Below are 19,894 nucleotides of genomic sequence, written 5' to 3' on the forward strand. Positions count from 1 at the left end.
GAGCAGTCAGACCCACTCAATATCTTTCACACAGGGTACATCTACTCCTCCATCTCACACCCAGGGAGGGCCAGCATCCTGCCAGTTGCAGACGCTGGCTCTGAAGGCCTCTGGCAACTTTCTCCTATTGTTCAATTCACTGCACAGACTCTCACCCTGCGCTGGAACTACACATCCACCATATATGCCCTCCCCACTACCAATCTCCTCTAAATTAGTTAAATCAAAATAGCAGGGGGTAGCACCCTCAGGACTCCCTAAGAGGCTCACCAAGGGCAGCCGGGCTTTTATGCACCCTGACCCAGACAGGAGCTGATGCAAGAGGCTGCAAGATTGACTGCAGCCTCTCTCTGGAGTAAGGGCCAGGCAGGGGGTCCCAGTCCTTGTAGCACTTACCAGGCACTTCAGCTGTCTCAAGATACACCAACCCAGGGGATCGAGCAAGGAAGCACCCAGATGCTCAGATACTCACTCCCTGGGCAGGTCTTCTCCAGTCACCCAGTGCTGCAGCTGTTTCAGGGTTGATCAGTGAATCAGCACAAGAGGAACAATCAAAAGAATCCAATGCACCTACATACATTACTCGCTGCTTCTCCCTCAAGCTGATGTTGGCTCAAACATGTGAATGGGAAACTAGATACCTGTATTATTTTTTTCCCTGCGAGTTGGGTTTGCTCTGTGCCTAGATGCTGTTGAAGGTGACCTCTTGTGTTTGTGTGTTCTGATTTTTACATATGAAGCGGTCTTACTGCCAGACCATTGGTCTGTTCCCCTGAGTAGTGTCAATTCTGAGAGTGATGATCCAGGCTCTCCAGCAGGTTGGTGTTTCTTCTTAAAATCCTTTTAAATGGACATTCCAGAGACTGAATTTGGGACCATATGTATGCCAAGAAGTTGCTCTGCCACCGAACTGTAGATCCTCCCCTTGTTTCATGTAATCATGTCTAATTTTCACACTATCAGGATTTCTTGAACATGTGTGTACCAAATTCAATTTTCTGGGTTTTTTTTGTGGAAATATGTAAACAATGTTGATATATGTGTGAATGTTTGCAGTGAGGTCCAAAACTCATTCTCTTACACATATGAAAAGTTAAGACACCTGCTTAGCTTCAGGGCCCTCTCTTTCCATGATAAAGGAGGTTCAAACACCCCCTCGCCTGGCATTGAAAAAACACGAGGGGTGTGTGTTGCAGAGGTGTAATGGCTGACCCTGCCCTGTGCCACAGCTGCATTCAGTAGCCATGGCTGCCATCGTCCACACATGCAGATGTATGCATGCAGAGTGCCTCCTTGTGCAAGAGGACCCTGGCACAGTTGGAAATCCCTCTTGAGTTGTTCTATTGTCTGTACATCGGTGCATGCATACAGCCTATTCTGATGTAGCCTAAACATGTGGATAATGGTGGCATGGATGATGGGCATGTAAGGTTTTGGGCTAGCCTGTGGAACCCTGCACCCCCTTGTGGGAAAGGATGGCTGGAACACCCCCCCTCCGGGTTTGTATCTAGAAGATGCTGTAGGCCATTTTGAAGCTCCATGTACAACATTTTCATCATGGTAGAACAGCTTTTACTCATGATTAGTCACCTTGGTAATCACTGAGATTGAGAGGCAGGACACAAATATTTTAAAATACATAAACAAACATTTATATTCAAAATAGCAAGCATTGCCTTTTCCTGCATTAATCTCCACAATGTTCAAGATGTGCTTCAGAAGCCGTCCTCCAGGAGCTTCTGCAGTCGGAGGCTAGGTGGGGAATGACCCAGGAACTGACTCTTTCAGAAATGGCAAGCTGTTTATTTGATCATCTCCACAGGCAAGTTTGTCAGACACCAACATTAGTATCCTTCAACAAGTAAATGTATGTGGAGGGCTAAATACACTTTGCAACTAATACAGCAGAAGCAACTCTAGGCATTTTTAAAGGCTGCAATCCAATATTTACACTTACCTGGCATTTATTTATTTTGATACTGCTTAATGCCAAAATAGGATTCTAAGTGATTTTCAAATACAAAAATTAGTTACACAAGCATCAAAACAACTCATAATCAAAATATGCAATAAAACAATCCCATTAAAACATTACAGTATTTAAAACAGGAGACTTAGGTTGACAGATCAAGAAAGGAGTAAGTCCAACAGAACTCTGTGAGTATTAGATCTAAGTAAACTTGCTTAGGATCATGCTCTCAGCAAGCTCTTACTGAGGATCATGCTCTTGGCATGGCTTTGAACAATCCTGCATAGTGCTTAGTAAGTGTGTACAAAATAGAATAAAATTTAGTTAAGTTCCATTCACATTATTTGGCGTGAGGCAGTGCGGTAGACTGTGGCTGTTGTGAGTGAATATTGTTATGCAGATCCCACTACCCTGAGAAGTTACAGGGGTGCAACATTTATTTGGGGGTTGTTTTCCTTCGGAAAGGATTTTGTTTATTTGATTGGTTTTATATCCCACTTTTTTCCACCATGGATCTGAAGGTGGACTCTCACCTGGCACTGACCAGGCCCAGATCTTCTTAGCTTCAGCATGGTAATTGTCTCATGTGACTTCAGACTATGCACTGGAATCACTAGTGAACTAAGGTCTTTTTGTAATATTTGAGATTATTTTTTATGTATACAGGGTGATCATAAGTAAGGCATAGCAGGCACCAAAAAAAATAGCCAAATCTACTTCTCCCACATCAGATCCTCAGAAAGAGGTACTTCATCTCCAGATGCTTTTTTAAGAGACAAAACTCAGCTCAGCCTTTCCCTGTAGCTCAGCTCTAATCAACTCAAAATGCAATTTTAGGGTAGAAACACACTCATTGTTCTGCTGGTTCTGGTACGTTTCTACCTCTTTTCTGAACACAGGGGCACATGACACTAGTGAAACCCTGCTCCTTTTTACTATAAAACCTGGTGGCAGCAGCTTGAGTGCATTTTTTAAAAAAATTCAGCTTCATTTTGCAACTAATCAGCAGATCAAACATTCCCCCTCCAGGTGTGGCTAATAGAAATACTTTGATCTGGTGACTAGCACAGCCTAGATAACAGGGGAGACAGGTTTACTCCCACTCAGGACAGTCCAGGGTGGTCCAGCCACATTGTTATTCACTGGCTACTTCACCAGCAATCTCCCTACAAGAGGAAGGTATAGCCTAGCCAACATATTTGACCAACTTTCAGGCAGCCCTTCTGACCCTGTTTACCCTCTCCTTTCCAAATCTCCAATCTGTGATCCAAGGTTTCATCAAAGCAAACTCACAATATTCCAGCTCAGCATTAAACCCATGGTGGGTGGTGAGTAGGGAAAGGTCTCTTTTCTGCTTCAGTGCCTTACCTGTAAAATGGAAACAATAACAATCTGTTATTATGGTATGAGAACTAAACAACACAGGGAAAAAGTTATTTATTGCCTTGAATTTATGATATTAAAGCAGTAAGTCGTAATAAGTTGGAAGGACTCTGTTGCATAGACCAGGCCTTAGAATAGCTGTCCTTTGTGGAAATTCGTTTTCCATAATCATAAGAGAAAAGAAATGTGTGTGTATCTATCTATCTGTATAAAAGGTTTGCCACATACAATTCTTTTTGTTTTTGTTTCCATGTACGCAGCTCAATCCTATATCCGTGTATACTCAGATTGATTTCAACGGCTCTTACTCCCAAACTCAAGCACGTTTCTGTATGACTGGAGCCCAATCGTTCTAAGCCTCCGAAACAGCTTAAGAGGGGAAAGGAACGTCAACCTTCGTATTATTAACGCGCATGCTCTCCATGTGGGCATGCTCAGGACTAGCAACGAAGCCAACCTGCCCTTTTCTTGTCGTTGATTTGTTGTTGGGGAAACGAGCAGCCGTCACTGATGCTGCGCTCCTCTAACGCGTCGGCGTGGACGTTCGTGCTGGGTTTGACGGCGGGAGCCCAAGCGGAAGAGAGGTGAGCGGCTGCTTCGGATTCGGCAGAATTCTTCTTTTTGTCTCGGAACTTCTGTTTAGAATGTTGGCGACCGCAGGGTTCTAATAGTGGCGCTAGGGAGCGCTCGGGAAGGTAGTAGAAAGGGAGAGGGGACTTCTGAAGCTGACAAGTCGTTTAACTTTGGTGTGCTGTTTTCGCTGCTGTCGCTGGACTGTGCTGATACAGATCCGACCATTTAGAGAGGGGCATGCGCTTGAAAATATAAGGGGAGGCTGCTCTACTAATTTAGTATGTGTGTGTTGGGGCTAGTTCTGAAGTATCATAACTTTTTTTAAAAATAGGGCAAGTTGGAAAGATTTCTTGAACCAGGGTGAAAGTGATTTAAATCACTAAACCGGAGAGGAGTGTGGAAGCCTAACTAAAATGTGTACCTGGCTAAAGTGTTCCCAATTTGTAATTCATTTCCAGAACAAGTGTGGCAGAGGAATCAAAACCTATTGACTAATGGATCTTTACCTTTGAGCAGATGTCAAAAACCTTGCCCATGCAGCCGACATGCATAGCCGTTACAGAAGTGTCTGTATGTCTGTTTGAGGCTAGTAGCTGAGGTATTTATAGAGTGAAAAAGATGGCAAGTTGTGATAAGGTCTGCTTTAATTTTGTAGGATTTATTTATTGGTTAAATTTGATAGGCAATCCCCAGTAGGCCCCAAGTACACTGTATAGGCCCAGGGATACCTGCACTTTGCAGTACTGTAGGGACCCACTTTACGGTGCTTCGCTTTACGGTGCTTCACTAATAAGGCAGTCTCAATTAGACACAATTAAACTATAGCCCCACTCATACAGCGCTTGTTCTGCTTTTACGGTGGTTTTCGGGCATCTCGCGCCATTCTATTCAATGAGTTCTGCTTTACAGAGGTTTTCACTATACAGCGGGGGTCCAGAACGTAACCAGCCGTATGAGTGGGGCCGTGCTGTAGTATATGTGAAAAGGATCTCAAGATCACAGTTCATCACAGCGTGTGAATGCAGTATGATCTGGCTGAAAAAAAAGATTAATGAAGTCTTAGGATGCATGAATAGAACTGCAGTTTATGGGACACATTAATTCCTTTTTGTGTGTGCGTGTATTAGTTAGGCATCACTTGGATTACTTTATCTAGTTCTGAGTGCCATATTTTAAGAAGGATGTGGACAAACTAACACATTCCAAAGAGGGTAGCAAAGATAATAATAGATATGGAAAACAAGACCTGTAAGGAAAGGTTGAAAGAACTCCCTACGCTTAGCTTAGAGAAGCAAAGATTGAGGGAGGTTGTTATATATGCCTGCTGACTTGGCCTCACATTTATTATTTATTTATTTATTACATTTATACCCCACCTTTCTTTCATAGTAGAAACCCAAAGTGGCTTACATATGGTTCCCAGGCAGTCTCCCATCCAGGCACTGACCAGACCAGACCAGACCCTGCTTAGCTTCAGCAGGGTGCTGGCCTCATATGCCTTCGGACCATAGCCTGGGACTGGATTGTAGAAATCAGTTACACTAACAATTTTTAGAGTAAAAAATTGTGCTGTGAATGTATAAAATACATTTTAATAGTATTTTAAAGTAAACCTTTACAGTAAAGTGCATTGAACTCTGGTAATTTCGTTGTTCATAAAACAAACTGCTGCTTCCCAGCAATAGGATCAAAATAATGCTGTAAAAGGTATTGATAGAGCTACCAGAAAATCCTTCAGCACTGAGATGCTGAATGGTGGATAGTCCAGAGTATATCAACTAATGGAGAGATGTGACCCTGACATTAAGGCTGCACTCCAATACACACTTACCTGGGAGTAAGTCCCATTGAACCTAATGGAATTTACATCTGAGTAGACGTATACTGGATTGCAGCCTAAATCAGTAAAAGAGATTCCTTATCATCACTCTGAATGATGCAGGTCATTCTAAGTTAAGTTGTTGCAAAATCTGTGTGAACTGAGTGAAGCCTTCAGAAGATTTGGCAATCCATTAACAAAATCTGGTCAAGACCCTGTAGGCTTTGCCAACAGGGTAATGGCAAAGAGGAGGCTAAGATGGTTGTTTTTGCAGAGACTATTGGTAAACCTCTGTACAGCTTCTTTGCTGAAGTACAACTGATCAACACCAGCTGTACCTTCGTGTCCATTAAGTAAACCAACCAGGAACAAGGAAAACAGAAATGGAGCCCTGAAGTATCTGAAGAGAAATGTTCAGCTCCCTCCGCTGACTGTTTATAGTGCGTCTGAATTGAGGCATGGATATTAACTATTCCAAACCCAAGAACCAGCCCTTTCCTCCTGCATTCTCCAGCAACTGTGATATTACCATTGGACAAGAATGGTCCTTTTCAGTTGTTCATTCCTTGTTTTGTGTTGTATGTGTAAAGGTAACAGCGTCTGATCCCTAACTTGTGCATGCTCTTTAGAAAGTCTGTAGGGAACCCTTTGTATATAACTTGTTTGTATGAAAACTATGAATAGTCATTTAAATGAATATGCGTAGGTTAGGGAAGGTTGTTCCCCCACCCACAAAGAAGGTTGTTCCCCCACAAAGACTTTCAGTGTATATGCTTAATCGTGGAGGCATTACAATAGAGATGTTTTAAATATCAAGCAATTTATACATGCTAGTAAATAAATAAAACATATAACCAGAATCAACATAGGTCCTATGATGATATAGAGCCCCCCAGATGTTGTTGCACTACAGCTCCCATTATCCTTACCCACTGAGCATGTTGAAGGGGGCTAATAGGAAATGGAGTCCAACAACATCTGGAAGGCCACTGGCTTCCCAGCCCTGCCATAGAGCATAATGGAGTAGCATTTGCAAGTATTATGGAACCATGCACATCAAAGACATTCAGGGGCTATTACTCTGACACTTTTCAGTCTTATATCTGCAAAAACATAATGTTCCATTGATAAACTGACTTTGTCTGGAACAGATTCACTCGCTGCCTATTAGCTACCAGGCCAAGTTCAAGACACTAGTTTTGGTGTACAAAGTCCTATGCATCTTGGGACCAGAATACCTCAAAGATTGTCTTACCCCTTATATATCCGGTCAAACACCGTGCTCTGCAGGTGAGGGTTTCCTGAAAATACAATCTCATCAGGAGGTCCGTTCCGTACAATATAGGAAGCTGCCCTTTAGTGTTGTGGCACCTACCCTTCGGAATTCTCTCCCCTTAAATATTAGACAGGCACCATCTCTGTTATATTTTTGGCACCTACTGAACACGTTTCTGTTTCAACAAGCCTGTTAAGTTGGGATCTTATCCCAGCCTGTGTCTGTGTTGGAACTGCCTTTTAATGTTTTTAAAGATGTTTTGTTTTAATACGTTTTAAAATCTTTTGCTTTTAAGATGTTTTAAAGTCTTTGGCTTTTAAGATGTTTTAAAATGCTTTTAGCATTTTTGTTTGCAACCCTGGGCTCCTTCTGGGAGGAAGGGTGGGATATAAATTAAATAACTAACTAAGTAAGTGTTAAGGGACATGCAAAGGAGCAAAGAGGTGCCAGAACGAAGAGGCAGCTGCTTCCATACTATAGGAGTGAGCAGTCTCTCTACTGCTGTAATGTGACTAATGTCCAAACTAGTTGCTCTTGCCATATGCTGGCCAGTTGTCATTACAGCTTTTTGATCTCTTGGAATGCTCAATAATGAAGTCTATGATCATCTTAAGAAGCTTATTATTAAGCCCTTTGTGGAGCTCCCAGTGGACATGGCAGGAAGACCTCATTGCAGCAGCATGGAGAGCAGACCAGTTTGAGGTTGCTGGGAGTCTCCATGTCTGCTGACACCTGGCCTTCTCACTTTACATCATAGACAAATATTGAGTCTCAAGTTGGGGAACAAAAAGAGGATCATAGAGTAAAAAAGGGGAAACAACTGTTTGGTTCTAGATGGAATCAAACATATAACAGCAGGGTGATGAATTCCTGGGAGTTGTGGTGGAGGGTGGAATCCTGAACTAGGGATCCTGGAGATCATGTGAATGGAATGAGTAACTGAAATGAACTCATCAGTTATCTAAACAGCTCCTTCAGAAGAAAGTCAGAGATGTACAAATTCAGCTTTCATTACTATTTGGTTTGCATATTATTTTGTCTACCATCAGATTAAACATTGTGCATGTTCTTTTTAAAAAGAGGGGATCATAGATATGCTGAAACAGGAGGAAGGGAAGTGTATGATATTGGAGGCCAATGATCGAACTGGTAAGGTGCTAGGATGATTACAATCTGCTTAACAGCTAGACTTTGTATTCTTTCTGCCTCATGTGAATAGTTTTTTGCGTGTGTGTTCAGACTGCATGTCTCTTCTTTGTCAGTGCGCTTTATTATCTCTATTGCAGAAGCTGAATGGCTTGTAGGTGGAAGAAATAGCCATGTCAGAAGAAATCAGAAAGAGACTTGATTTCCCTAACACCCTTATACAGTCGCAGGTAAGAAATGTGATTCCCAGAAACTGGTATTTGGAGGCATACCACCTTTGCCTGTAGAATGTAGCCGTCATGGCTATGTTTGAATTGCCATTTGAGAAACATATCTTTATTTTAATTCTGGCAAAGCTCCCAAAGTGGCTTTATGGCATACCTGGCTAGTAAAACCTGGGAAATACCACTTGGTGTCTCTTTTGCTGCTTAAAGGTAAAGATTGGCATAATTTTAACTTCTAATTTAAGGTTGCAATCCTATATGTACTCACCAGGGAGCAAGGGTCATTGAACTCAATGTGAATTACTTCTGAGTAGGCATGTTTAAGTTAGCACTGTATTTCATGTTTTTCCACAGAGGAGCATAAGATAGTTCTGCAGGATCAGTATTCATTTACACCAGTATCCTGTTGTCCACAGTGGCCTCCTGGCAGTTTATAGCAATATAATAATTTCTTAGATTAGGAGTAACCAGCATGGTGCCCTCTAGACATTTGGACTTCAACTCCTATAATTCTTGATGATTGGCCATACTAGGTGGGGCTGATCGGAGTTGTAGTCCACAGTAACTAGAAGACACCACTCTTAGATGGCTACACTTAGATCATTTCCCATCTAAGATCTCAGTGATCGCTAGGCTAAGAGATGGAATTGCCTTAGGTGCCTTCAAGCCATTCTCTGGCGGAAGAAGCATTCCTATCAACTGATTAGACTGTTTCAAATTCAGTTTATTTTGAACCACCCAGTGGTGTGTGATTATGATTTCAGCATGTGAGAACACTTGTTACTACAGAATTTAGAGGCACTTTATACCTTACAAATTTCATGTGGATCTGTTCACTTTCAAGTGGTCATGTTGCTTTTGTAAACACTTTTCCACATGTTATTTTTATTACTGTGGTTAAGTTACATATAGATCTCTGCCTGCCCTTCTAAGGTCCCCTGTGATGAGATTTGTGGTAGGCACCTAATCCATATATGTCCATTGTATATGTGGGTTTCTTAATGATATACACGCGCTCCTTCCACATCCTGTCTATTATAAAGAAAGGCATTTTGCTAAACAAAGCAGGCCCTCAAATGCAAACAATTGAGTTAATTAGCGTTGAACCATAACCAGGGCCGGTGCATATCATTAGGCCAACTAGGCAGTCGCCTAGGGCGCAGACCTCAGAGGGGTGCAGTACTGACCTTTGAGGGGCACAGTTTTATACGGATTAGTTTTTTTAAAATGGCGCATGAACCCTACAAGAAACAGGTTCAAAGACTGGAAGAACATTTGAGCAATTCTCTCTTCACGTGAGAGGAATACTGACAATTTAGAAAACGATCAGATTTGGAGAGAACTTGAATTGCACTTATCTAAAGGAAAAACTATTGATGATATTAACCAGCAGAAAATTAGGCAAGAAGAACAATAATAGCAACAAATCTTGGAACGCTTGATTGCTTTGGTCAGAGTTCTTGGCATGCAAGACTTGGCATTCCGTGGTACAACTGAAAAGTTGTACAGTGCTAGCAATGGAAATTTTTTGAAGTTTGTATAATATCTAGCCCTTTTTGATCCTATCATGAATGAACATTTGTGCAGAGTTCAAGATCAAGAAACAATGGTTCACTACCTAGGAAAATATATCCAAAATGAGCTTATACAGCTTCTAGTAGGTGCTATAAAGCAGAAAATTTTAGCACATGCAAACTCAGCCAAATACCACTCAATTATTCTGGACTGCACACCTGATGTTAGTCACACTGAACAAATGACAATGATTGTATGTTATGTTCATGTAATCAAACCATCAGATAATGAGATGTCTGAGCCTGAGGTTATCATAAGAGAACATTTCTTGGGATTTGTTCCACTAAAGGAGACTACAGGTGCCGTTATGACAGAAACTCTTCTTGGACAGCTTGAGCAAATGGGATTACCAATTGACAATCTGCATGGTCAAGGTTATGATAATGGGAGTAACATGAAAGGCAAAGAAAATGGTGTACAAAAGAGAATCCTGGACATAAACCCACGTGCCTTTTTTGTGCCCTGCAATGCACACTCTTTAAACTTGGTAGTCAATGATGCCACTAAGTGTTGTCTGGAAGCAACTAGTTTCTTCAGTTTGGTTCAACAGATCTATAATTATTTCTCAGCATCGACTCAGCGTTGGCAAATTCTAACTAGCCATGTATCAGACTTAGGCATAACTGTTAAGCCATTGAGCGAAACAAGATGGGAGAGTAGGATCGATGCTTTGAAACCACTGAGATATCATCTTGGTAGTATATTTGATGCTTTAATAGAGATCTTTGATGACACAAGCCTAAATGGTTTATCTGGAAATACTTCCCGAATTGAAGCTAAGGCCCTTGCTGATGCAATTTGTAAGTTGAAGTTTATGGTATCCCTTGTTACATGGTGCAACATCCTTTTTGAAGTCAATCTTACAAGCAAGCTACTGCAAAATAAGGAAGCTGATTTAAATTCAGCTACAAGCCAATTGCAAGTGACCAAGAATTACCTTGTGGGCTGCAGGTGTGATGAGGATTTTCAACCAGTTTTGATAGATGCTACTGAGATTGCAAAGGAGCTAGAAATACTACCAAACTTTGGGACAGAACAGGTTAGAAAAAGGAGAAAGAAACGGCAGTTTGAGTATGAGGCCCAAGAAGAGGCACCGCAAGATCCAAAGCAGAAATTCAAAGTAGGTTTCTACTATGCTGTCTTAGACATGGCCATACAATCTGTTGAAGAGAGATTCCAACAGCTACAACAATATAATTTCCTATTTGGCTTCCTGCATGATATATACAGTATCAACAAAAAATCTACTGAAGATGTACTTAAGGCCTGCAAGAATTTGGAAAAATCATTGATGCACAACAGAAACAAAGATATTGATGCTGAAGATCTGTGCTGTGAACTTATAGGAATAGCTCAAAGACTTCCAAAGTCTATGCCACCACAAGGAGTACTTCTCTTCATACTACAACAAAAACTCCTGGATAACGTGCCTAATGTTTCTGTTGCTTTAAGGAGCCTTCTCACATTTCCAGTGTCAGTGGCAAGTGTTGAACGCAGTTTCTCAAAGCTCAAACTTATAAAAACTTACATACGCTCAACAATGTTGCAAAAGAGAGTAGTTGGCTTGGCATCTATATCAATTGAACATGCCCAAGCATCAGCACTTGACCTGAAGGAATTGGTGACAAAATTTGCAAAGGAAAAGACACACAAAGTGAGATTTTGATGTGCCTGAAATTGAAACTTTTAAGAGACTTAAATTTTAATATCACAATTCATGAGATTATTCAAAATGATTTGTGTGCTAAAACATTTTGTTTTGTATTTGAGAAAGATAATCAAATATTGTTGTATTACTTATTATTGCAATTTAAACTAAATTTAGCAGTTTCAAGTTTTGTGCTTTTCATTTTTTCTACAAGACATCTGTTTTTGAAAATTGAAGTTAGCAATTTTTTTTTAGGGGTGCAAGTAGTTAGCCTTGCCTAGGGCACAAAATAGCCTGGCACCAGCACTGACCATAACTGCAGTAGAGGTGGTTGGAAAATGATACATGCATATATTGGGCCTAAGGGGAAGGACTCGGTCATTCCTTCATGTTAGGTACAAAGAAAGAAGATGGAACACTTCTTCCAGAAAATGCTTCCAGAAAGGTTGGTTGTGAACAAAAGAAGGTTCCTGCTGGATCAGACCATAGGCCCATTTAGTCCAGCATCCTGTTTTCACAGTGGCCAAACAGATGTCTATGGAAAATCTACAAATAGTACATGAGTTTAACAGCTCTCTCTGGGTCATGTTCCCCAGCAACTGGTATTCAGAAGCGGACCATCTCTGATACCAGAGGTGGTACATAACCATTATCACTACTAGGCATTGATAGCTTCATTCTCCATTAATTTGTCTAATCCCTTTTTAAAGCAGTCCAAATTGGTAGCCATCACTGCCACTTGTGGGAGTGAATTTCATAGTTTAATTGTGGGCTGTGTGAAGATGTGCTCCCTTTTCTCTATTCTGAATCTTCCAACATTTAGCTTTATTGGGTGATCCCAGGTATATATTATGAGAGAGGAACCATGGAAAAGTAGAGTTAGAAGGGGCCTGTAAGGCAGTTGAGTCCAATCCCCTGTTCAGTGCAGGAATCCAAATTAAAGCATACCCATCCAGCTACCTCTTGAATGCCTCCAGTGTTGGAGAGCCCACCACCTCCCTAGGCAAAATGCTTAATATTCACTTTATTCTTACCATGTATAATTTTATATTCTCTCATGTCTTCCATTTCTTGCTTTTTTTCTAAACTAAACTCTTAAATGATGAAGCTTTTCCTCATAGGAGAGTTGCTCCAGTCCCTTCATTTTGTTTGCCCTTTTCTGAAGCTTTTCCAGCTCTACAGTATCCTTTTTTGAGTTCTGTACACAGTATTCCACATGTGGTATACCACAGATTTTTATCAGGGCACTATGATATTAATTTTTGTTTCAGTTCCTTTCCTAATGATCCCTAACATGCAATTTTGCCTTTTTCACATCTCCAACACACTGGGTTGATATTTTCATTGAGCAATCCGCCATGACCCTAATGTCTAGCCTAGTCAGTCACCACTAGATCCTATTAGCATATATGTGAAACTAGGATTTTCCCCAGCGTGCATCACTTGACACTTGCTTACATTGATCTATGTTTGTCATATTATTCTCCATTTTGTTTTTAACTATCTGAACAATTTGGTGTCTTCAACAAACTTGGCCACCTCACTGCTCATCCCCTACCTCTAGGTCATATATTGACAGATTTAAAAAAATCTGTTCCAATGCAGATCCTTGGGGGAACCCACTTCTTACATCCCTAAGACATCTCGTTTTCCCCTGGCAAATTCACTGTCGATCTGTTTGCTTTTGGTGCACCTATAACTTTAGGAAAACCAGAAGCTGCCTTTATAGCAGGTCAGATGAATTTTCTATCTAGCTCAGATCTGTTTACTCTGACTGGCAGGATCTCTTGGGTCTTGTACAGAAGTCTTTCCCCATCACCTGCTCCTGATGCATGTTTAAAATGGAGGTGCCAGGAATTGAACCACTGAACTATGGTCCCTCCGCTAGCTTTAGTTTTCAGAAGTCTGCTCCAGGCAACAAGGCCTAGCTCAAGTATACAAGTGAGCCAAGTGGTTATTTGGGACACCCATATTTTTAGGAATGCCTTGAAGCAGGCTGTGATTTGCAAAGTCAGAGAGGCTGCTAGGTTGTGACTCTTGCCTAGTGCATGGCCTGCACTATCCATCCTCTCTGACTTTGCAAGGGACCCTGGAGTCCGTTTCTTTGATTACACAGTGCAGCTACTTGGAACAGCAGAATCTTTTGAGTTGTCACTGGAGGCAACAATAAAGAGCATAACGTAGCAATTTATGTTTCCTTCACAGACTGTGGGTCATCTTGTTGCTGCTGTGCTAAAAGAAAATGCTTCATCTAACAAGATAAGCCAGGCCACTAACCAGGTTTGTTTCTTTGCTTTCCACTTTTCTTTTCGACATCACCTTGGCAGCTGCTTTTGTGGTATTTCATGATAAGAATCAATCCTGGTGAAGTTAAATCTTTATGGCAGAAGGGTAATTCTTTGCAGGGTGTGTGTGTGTGTGTGTGTTAAATGGGGTACTTAATAGTATGAGACTGCACAACAATAATGACAGGCTGTCTGAAGAGAGTTGGATCTATGTTCTCCATAACTGGTGTGTAAGACTAGGTACCCCATTCATTTTTTTTTAACAGTCCCATGTGCTGTTGGTGTTCCTCTTTATGAAAACAAGATCAAGCTATCTTTCACATTTGTTATAGAGTTTGACCCCTTCAGTTAGTTGCTTTTATTAGAGATGAATGGATTTTCCCCATTCTGTTCTACTATTTGTCCCTAGGTGAACTCTGCCAAGCAATCCACCCTGACTGCCTTCTGCTTTAACTTGGATAGTTTCTAATATTTCAGAATTGATACATGCACAGTTTGTCTCAGTCTTCAGTTTGCATCTCTTCCCCCCACCCCACCTCTGCTTTTCTTATAGGTTACAGTAGTGCATGTGTGTATGAATTAAATGACAGTGCAAAATGGAATAAGATTGATTTTCTGCTGTTATTTAATTTTTGCACATACGTGCTGGTAGGCATTGTAATCTGTAAGGGAGGACTTCCCTCCCCCCAAAATATATATATATAAACTGAAAGTTGTAGCAGACTGTGCATGCACAATGGTATGAACAAAGTCTGGAGATTTTTTAGGAAATGGAAGAATGGCAGATTGCTACTGCATGGATGCCACTTCGGAAACGACAGTCATTCAGAAGGGGAGGACTCTGTAAGCATCCCTTGTTTTTACATGTGTATGTGTGTGCTTCCTTTTGTTTTTGAATGATATGGTGTGGTGTAGTGGTTAAGGTGTTGGACTACGACCTGGGAGACCGGGGTTCAAATCCCCACATAGCCATGAAGCTCACTGGGTGACCTTGGGTCACTCACTGCCTCTCAGCCTCAGAGGAAGGCAATGGTAAACCCCCTCTGAATTCAGTTTACCATGAAAACCCTATTCATAGGGTCGCCATAAGTCGGAATCGACTTGAAGGCAGTCCATTTCCATTTTCATGTGTATGCTTTGTTTTGTTTCTGAATGATATGGTTCAAAGTAATGTGTCCACGGCCTGCCTAGTTATGTATCATGAATTCAGTAGTCTATAGAGAATGAGTCATAAGCACTCTGCTTTGTGTTTTGTTTTTCTGCCTGTAGAACACCTTTAGAATGCAAGTAGATAAAACATGGGTGTTTTCTTATTGGAAAATGTATCTAATGGGGGGGAAAAGAAATGGTATTTGTTCTTTTGGGAATACTGGAGAAATTTAGGAAATTTGCTATCACGAAGTCCTGAATTTTTCTAATCATTTGAATTCAAATTGACATTTTTTTGGATGTATATGACCAATCACAAGGACTTTAGTCCAGTCCATAGTTAAGGCGCACTGACATCCCATTATCTTAAGATATTTAGATGCAGTTTAGGTACATATTTTAAAGCATTTCTCTGTTACCTTCAAAGTGACTTACAACTTAGTCAGATATTAAAATTGTATTAAAACAACTAACTCAAAATCAAGCTACAAATCCCTATAAAGTCAAAAGCAGCAGTACAAGCAGTGCTAAAATACCCCTTCTGCCACACAAAGGCTTTTTAAAAAGCCAACCTTCTTCTATTGCCACAACAATTTTGCATAGTCTTCTAAAGGCTGGGAGAGAGATACATAATCATAGTTGCAGTAAGAGGATATCTCATGGTCCTGAAAAAGGGCTACTCCTGCTGCAAAGGATGGGTCAGAGCGAGCCACCTGAAAATGATGTCCACATACAGATAGATTTATGTGGGCAAAGGTTGCAACATTTAATTGCATTGCACTGAGCTTTACACCATACCAAAAGGAGGATGTGTTCAAATTTTCAGGACCCTTTTCGCATCAGCAGTTTCCTATGTTAAACCTAGGGCCGACCTAAGGCATGTTTGCTGTCTGAGGCAAAGCAGGAAATGGCACCCCCTCCACCCTGTTAAATCAAGGTGCATGGTAGCCCAAACTGGCCAAGTTATTTTGGCATCTGGGGTAGAAAATTCCACAAGTGCTTCTCCATGGAAGTAAAAATACAAGAATAATAAATTAACAATAAAATTTCTGCCCTTTTATGGAACCCCAAACCAGCTGTTTGGAATGGCTAGGTGCCTAATGGATAAACCTCGTAAGCTTCACCCACACTTGAGGGAATTCAAACAGCTATGGGGGGTGGGGTTTGGCATGGCAAGCTGCAGCTGAAGCAGCAGCCCAATTAAATAATCTCTTTCCATTGAGCTAAAGAACATTTTAAATTACTTTTTTTTTTTGCTTGGGCACCATTTTATGGAAGGAGTGAAGTGAGCAAAGTTTTGTTGTGCTGATGAGTCAGCAATCTTGACTTGCGTTTTGTTCCTCCTATGTTCTTGATTTCAGACCCCCGCATTAAACTTGCTCTGGGAAAAGTGCTGCAGTGACAATGTGGTTGTCCGGACAGCGTGCTGTGAGGCGCTGTTGATGCTTGTTGCACAGGATCATGCAGAGTTCAGTTATGTTATCAGTGGCGCTCTCAACCTAATTCCTTCTGCCAGGTAATTTGTCATTTGTTTCATCCATTCCATGCCCCATTTTCTTTAATGTTTTGGGCATATTTATTCAGCACAGGTCTTCCCTGCAAGTTTAGCTGTGTTGTATCCATGTTCACCTCGTACTGATCACCTAGGACTATGTATCTCAGAGTGTGTATGGGTGTGTCTATACTGTGGCAATATTAGTAATTGTTTTTAATAAATAATGGTACCCTTTTCCCTTTCTGGTCCTTCTCCTCAGATTAAGACCTGCTGAGGCCCTAAACCAGGGGTTCCCAAGCTGCAGTCCATGGACCACCAGTGGTCTATGAGCTTCATTCACGTGGCCTGTGGTGTGACTATGGATTTGCAGTTGAAGATGAGAGACAGCACATCCGTTGTATTAAATATTCATATTTATTTTTAATTTTATTTTTATTGCTTCTTTTATTTCTCATAAATAAGAAATTTATTTTATTGTATTCCATGGAATTCAAATTGTAATACAATAAAATACAATGCATAAGAAATAAAAGAAGCAATAAAAATACAATTAAAAATCATACAGCATCTAGCACAGTGCATCACAATTACTACACCAGGCAGAAAAGCTATTAAGTTGTCTGCCAAGAACCTCAGCACTTTTCAAGTGGTCTGTGGGGGGAAAAGTTTGGGAACCACTGTCCTAAGCTATGTCAAGTTTAAGAGGCCCCATAGCATTACCAAGAAACTTGTAGTATTCTAAGAGAAAGGACAATGAGAATAGAAATAATAAATGTTTATAATTGCATAGAGATCTGTATATTGGCGAAGATGCAGCTAACACTATAGTCAAAACATATATCTTGCAATAAACCTATTTGCATATGAAATATCTTTAAATGAAAATGCCTTATGATTTCTTAGTGAAAACTGTTAATGTACAGCAACACAATTATGTAAAACTTGAAACTTAGGAAAAAAAAGTAATTGAAAAGGTACTTAGAGGCCCCACATTATCTGAGGTCCTAATAGCTTGCTTAGTTTGTGCTTAAATCCAGCACTGCCAACATACACATTACTCAAGTAGCATGCAATGTGCAGTAGAGGTGGGACTTGAGTACATGTCATCTAGATCCATTTTCAGCTCTCTAATCACTAGAGTGTACAGATTCTCTGTTGTGTTTTCATTAAATAATTCCCTTTGCCCTTTAGTGAAGGCCTCACTCATGCCTGGATGGAGGAATGACTGAGGGCCCTAATGTCTGTTAGTATTTCCCAACTGTTTGAAACAGTTACTCAACTGTTTGAAATCATGTATGAGCTTTTTAAGTACAAGGGGAGTCTTAGAAATTCTGGGACTCCTACAATTTGAGCCATGGGACTTCCTGAAGTGGCACTTTCAAGGTTTTCTCAACAACCTTGCTTGTATCAGTGCCCTTCCTCCAAGGAGCTTTGTAGACTACTGTAATTATGTTAGCAGTTATGAGAGCAGTTAAACACTGCTGAAAGCTGTTCTAAGTGCCTACAACTTTGCTGCTGTAAATAGAAAAGTTACCAAGCTCTTTTTGTTTTTTTGTTTTTTAAAAATTCATGAGCTCAAAAGAAATGTGAATGTAAGGGCACATGACAGCCAGTGCATTCAATGCTTGCAATCTATTACAGTAGGGCCCTACTCATACGGCAGGTTAGGTTCCAGACCACCGCCTAAGAGCAAAACCCGCCAAAAAGCGGAACTCATTCAATAGAATGGTGCCCGGCACCCAAAAACCACCGTAAAAGTGGAACAAGCGCCGTATGAGTGGGGCCTTACTCTAATTGAAAGCTGCCGTATTAGCGGAACGCTGAAAAGTGGGCTGCCGAAAAGCAGAGCCCTACTGTACTGAAAATGAAGTCATATCTATGCTTAGAAGTGAGATCCATTGACTTCAGGTAAGTGTGTGTAGCAAGGGTGCTTTCCAGATATTTTTGGACTCCAACCCCCATCAGGCCCAACCAGCACACCGGCGGTCAGGGATGATGCGAGTTGTAGTCCAACAACTTCTGGAGGGCAGCATGTTGGCTGCTCCTTGTGTATAGGATTATTGTTTCAGTCTAGCCCAAAGCATGCCAAAGAGAAATGTGTGCTTTTATGCCATACTTCTCCTTCTTGTGTATTTAAATTGGGTGAGGTACGTGGTGGTGGAGGTGTGGAATCAAAGCAAATAGGTAAAGGATAAAAAGAAGAAGCCAAAGCTTAATTGGCTACAGGTTTCCTGCTCTTTGCATAGAGAACATGAGGTTGTTTTCTTGCTCAAGGCCAGTAATTTAGTTTTCCACCTGTGCTGTATTATGGGGTCATTGTAGTGACCGTTGGAGTCAGAGTTTCCAGGACATGTACCATTCAAAATATATTTTCACCTCTTCTAACTTTCACAAAATTACATTTTCAACTGAATTTTCTCATGCCTAGCTACACTTAGTAAAAAACCCCTCTCCCCCACAAACTCTCAAGAGACTTTGAGGCAATAGTATTTTTTACTAAAGAATAATTTTCTTTATTTTAAAAAGTGATCTACCTCTGCCAACAGAGTTCAAATTGAACTGAGACTTAAAAACATGGTATGGGAATTAAGGCCTTATAGTGTGCTAAAGTAGCTGGGATTAATATATAAAGGCAACAGGTTTGGAAATGCTTGTTGTGATTAAATTGATCTGCAAGGGATACCAAGTATTACCTTAATAGCTTCCAAACTATGTTCTAGGGAATACTGGGGCTTGAATTATGGTGTGTTCCCTGATTGTGCTGGGTGCTAGCTAACATCAAGAAGCCTTTCCAGTCTCCCATGAACTTCAGTCTCTGTAAACCTGTGCCTTCAGAATGCAAAACTGCATGATGGAATGTTGTTTTGTACAAACATATTCCTTGGATATAGAAAAAAAGATGGTGGGACTGGGTTTTAAACTAGCCACCTTCTTCCGAGCATGCTAATCTTCTGTGTGAAATAATCTAGGGTTTTATAGAGAGCATGTGAACCTTCCCCACCCTGAAGTCTGAAGGGGTATAGCCTGAACATAGGCTTACTTCCTCAGTGCCTTCCCTTTCGGTTTCTGTGTTGCATTAATGACAAAGATGAGCCATACTAAACTAGCATGTGTTGTGGGAGGCATCATGAAAAAGTCTCTCTCCCACCTCCACCCCCCGCTTTGCAGAACAATGTTGGTGTTAACATGCAGCCATTGTGTGTTTGATAGGAATGTCCATGGTTTGATAAAAATCCTTGTAAAACTACTACAGAGCCAGGCCTTGAAAGTGACAAGCGGAGAGGATCAACTGGGGAAGTTATATGCAATCAGGTATGTTTTTTTTTTTAACAGTTCAAATTCTGAGTGCCAG

General features: G+C 40.9%; 1 protein-coding gene across 6 annotated transcripts in view; it reads left to right on the top strand.

Moving 5' to 3' along the window:
- Positions 1-798: 798 nt before the first annotated feature.
- FOCAD (focadhesin) overlaps positions 799-19,894 on the top strand; it is a 211,582-nt gene continuing 192,486 nt past the window's right edge. Inside the window, exons 1-7 of one of the 6 annotated variants that reach the window (XM_061630878.1) lie at positions 3,058-3,148; positions 3,613-3,936; positions 4,384-4,523; positions 8,307-8,396; positions 13,819-13,893; positions 16,409-16,563; positions 19,753-19,854. In XM_061630878.1, the coding sequence (XP_061486862.1) occupies positions 8,340-8,396; positions 13,819-13,893; positions 16,409-16,563; positions 19,753-19,854 (389 nt within the window). In that variant the 5' untranslated portion in view covers positions 3,058-3,148; positions 3,613-3,936; positions 4,384-4,523; positions 8,307-8,339. The other 5 variants (XM_061630872.1, XM_061630855.1, XM_061630862.1 and 2 more) reach the window with 5 other exon arrangements.

The sequence above is a fragment of the Rhineura floridana genome, chromosome 1, assembly GCF_030035675.1.
Source record: "Rhineura floridana isolate rRhiFlo1 chromosome 1, rRhiFlo1.hap2, whole genome shotgun sequence".
Lineage (NCBI taxonomy): Eukaryota > Metazoa > Chordata > Lepidosauria > Squamata > Rhineuridae > Rhineura > Rhineura floridana.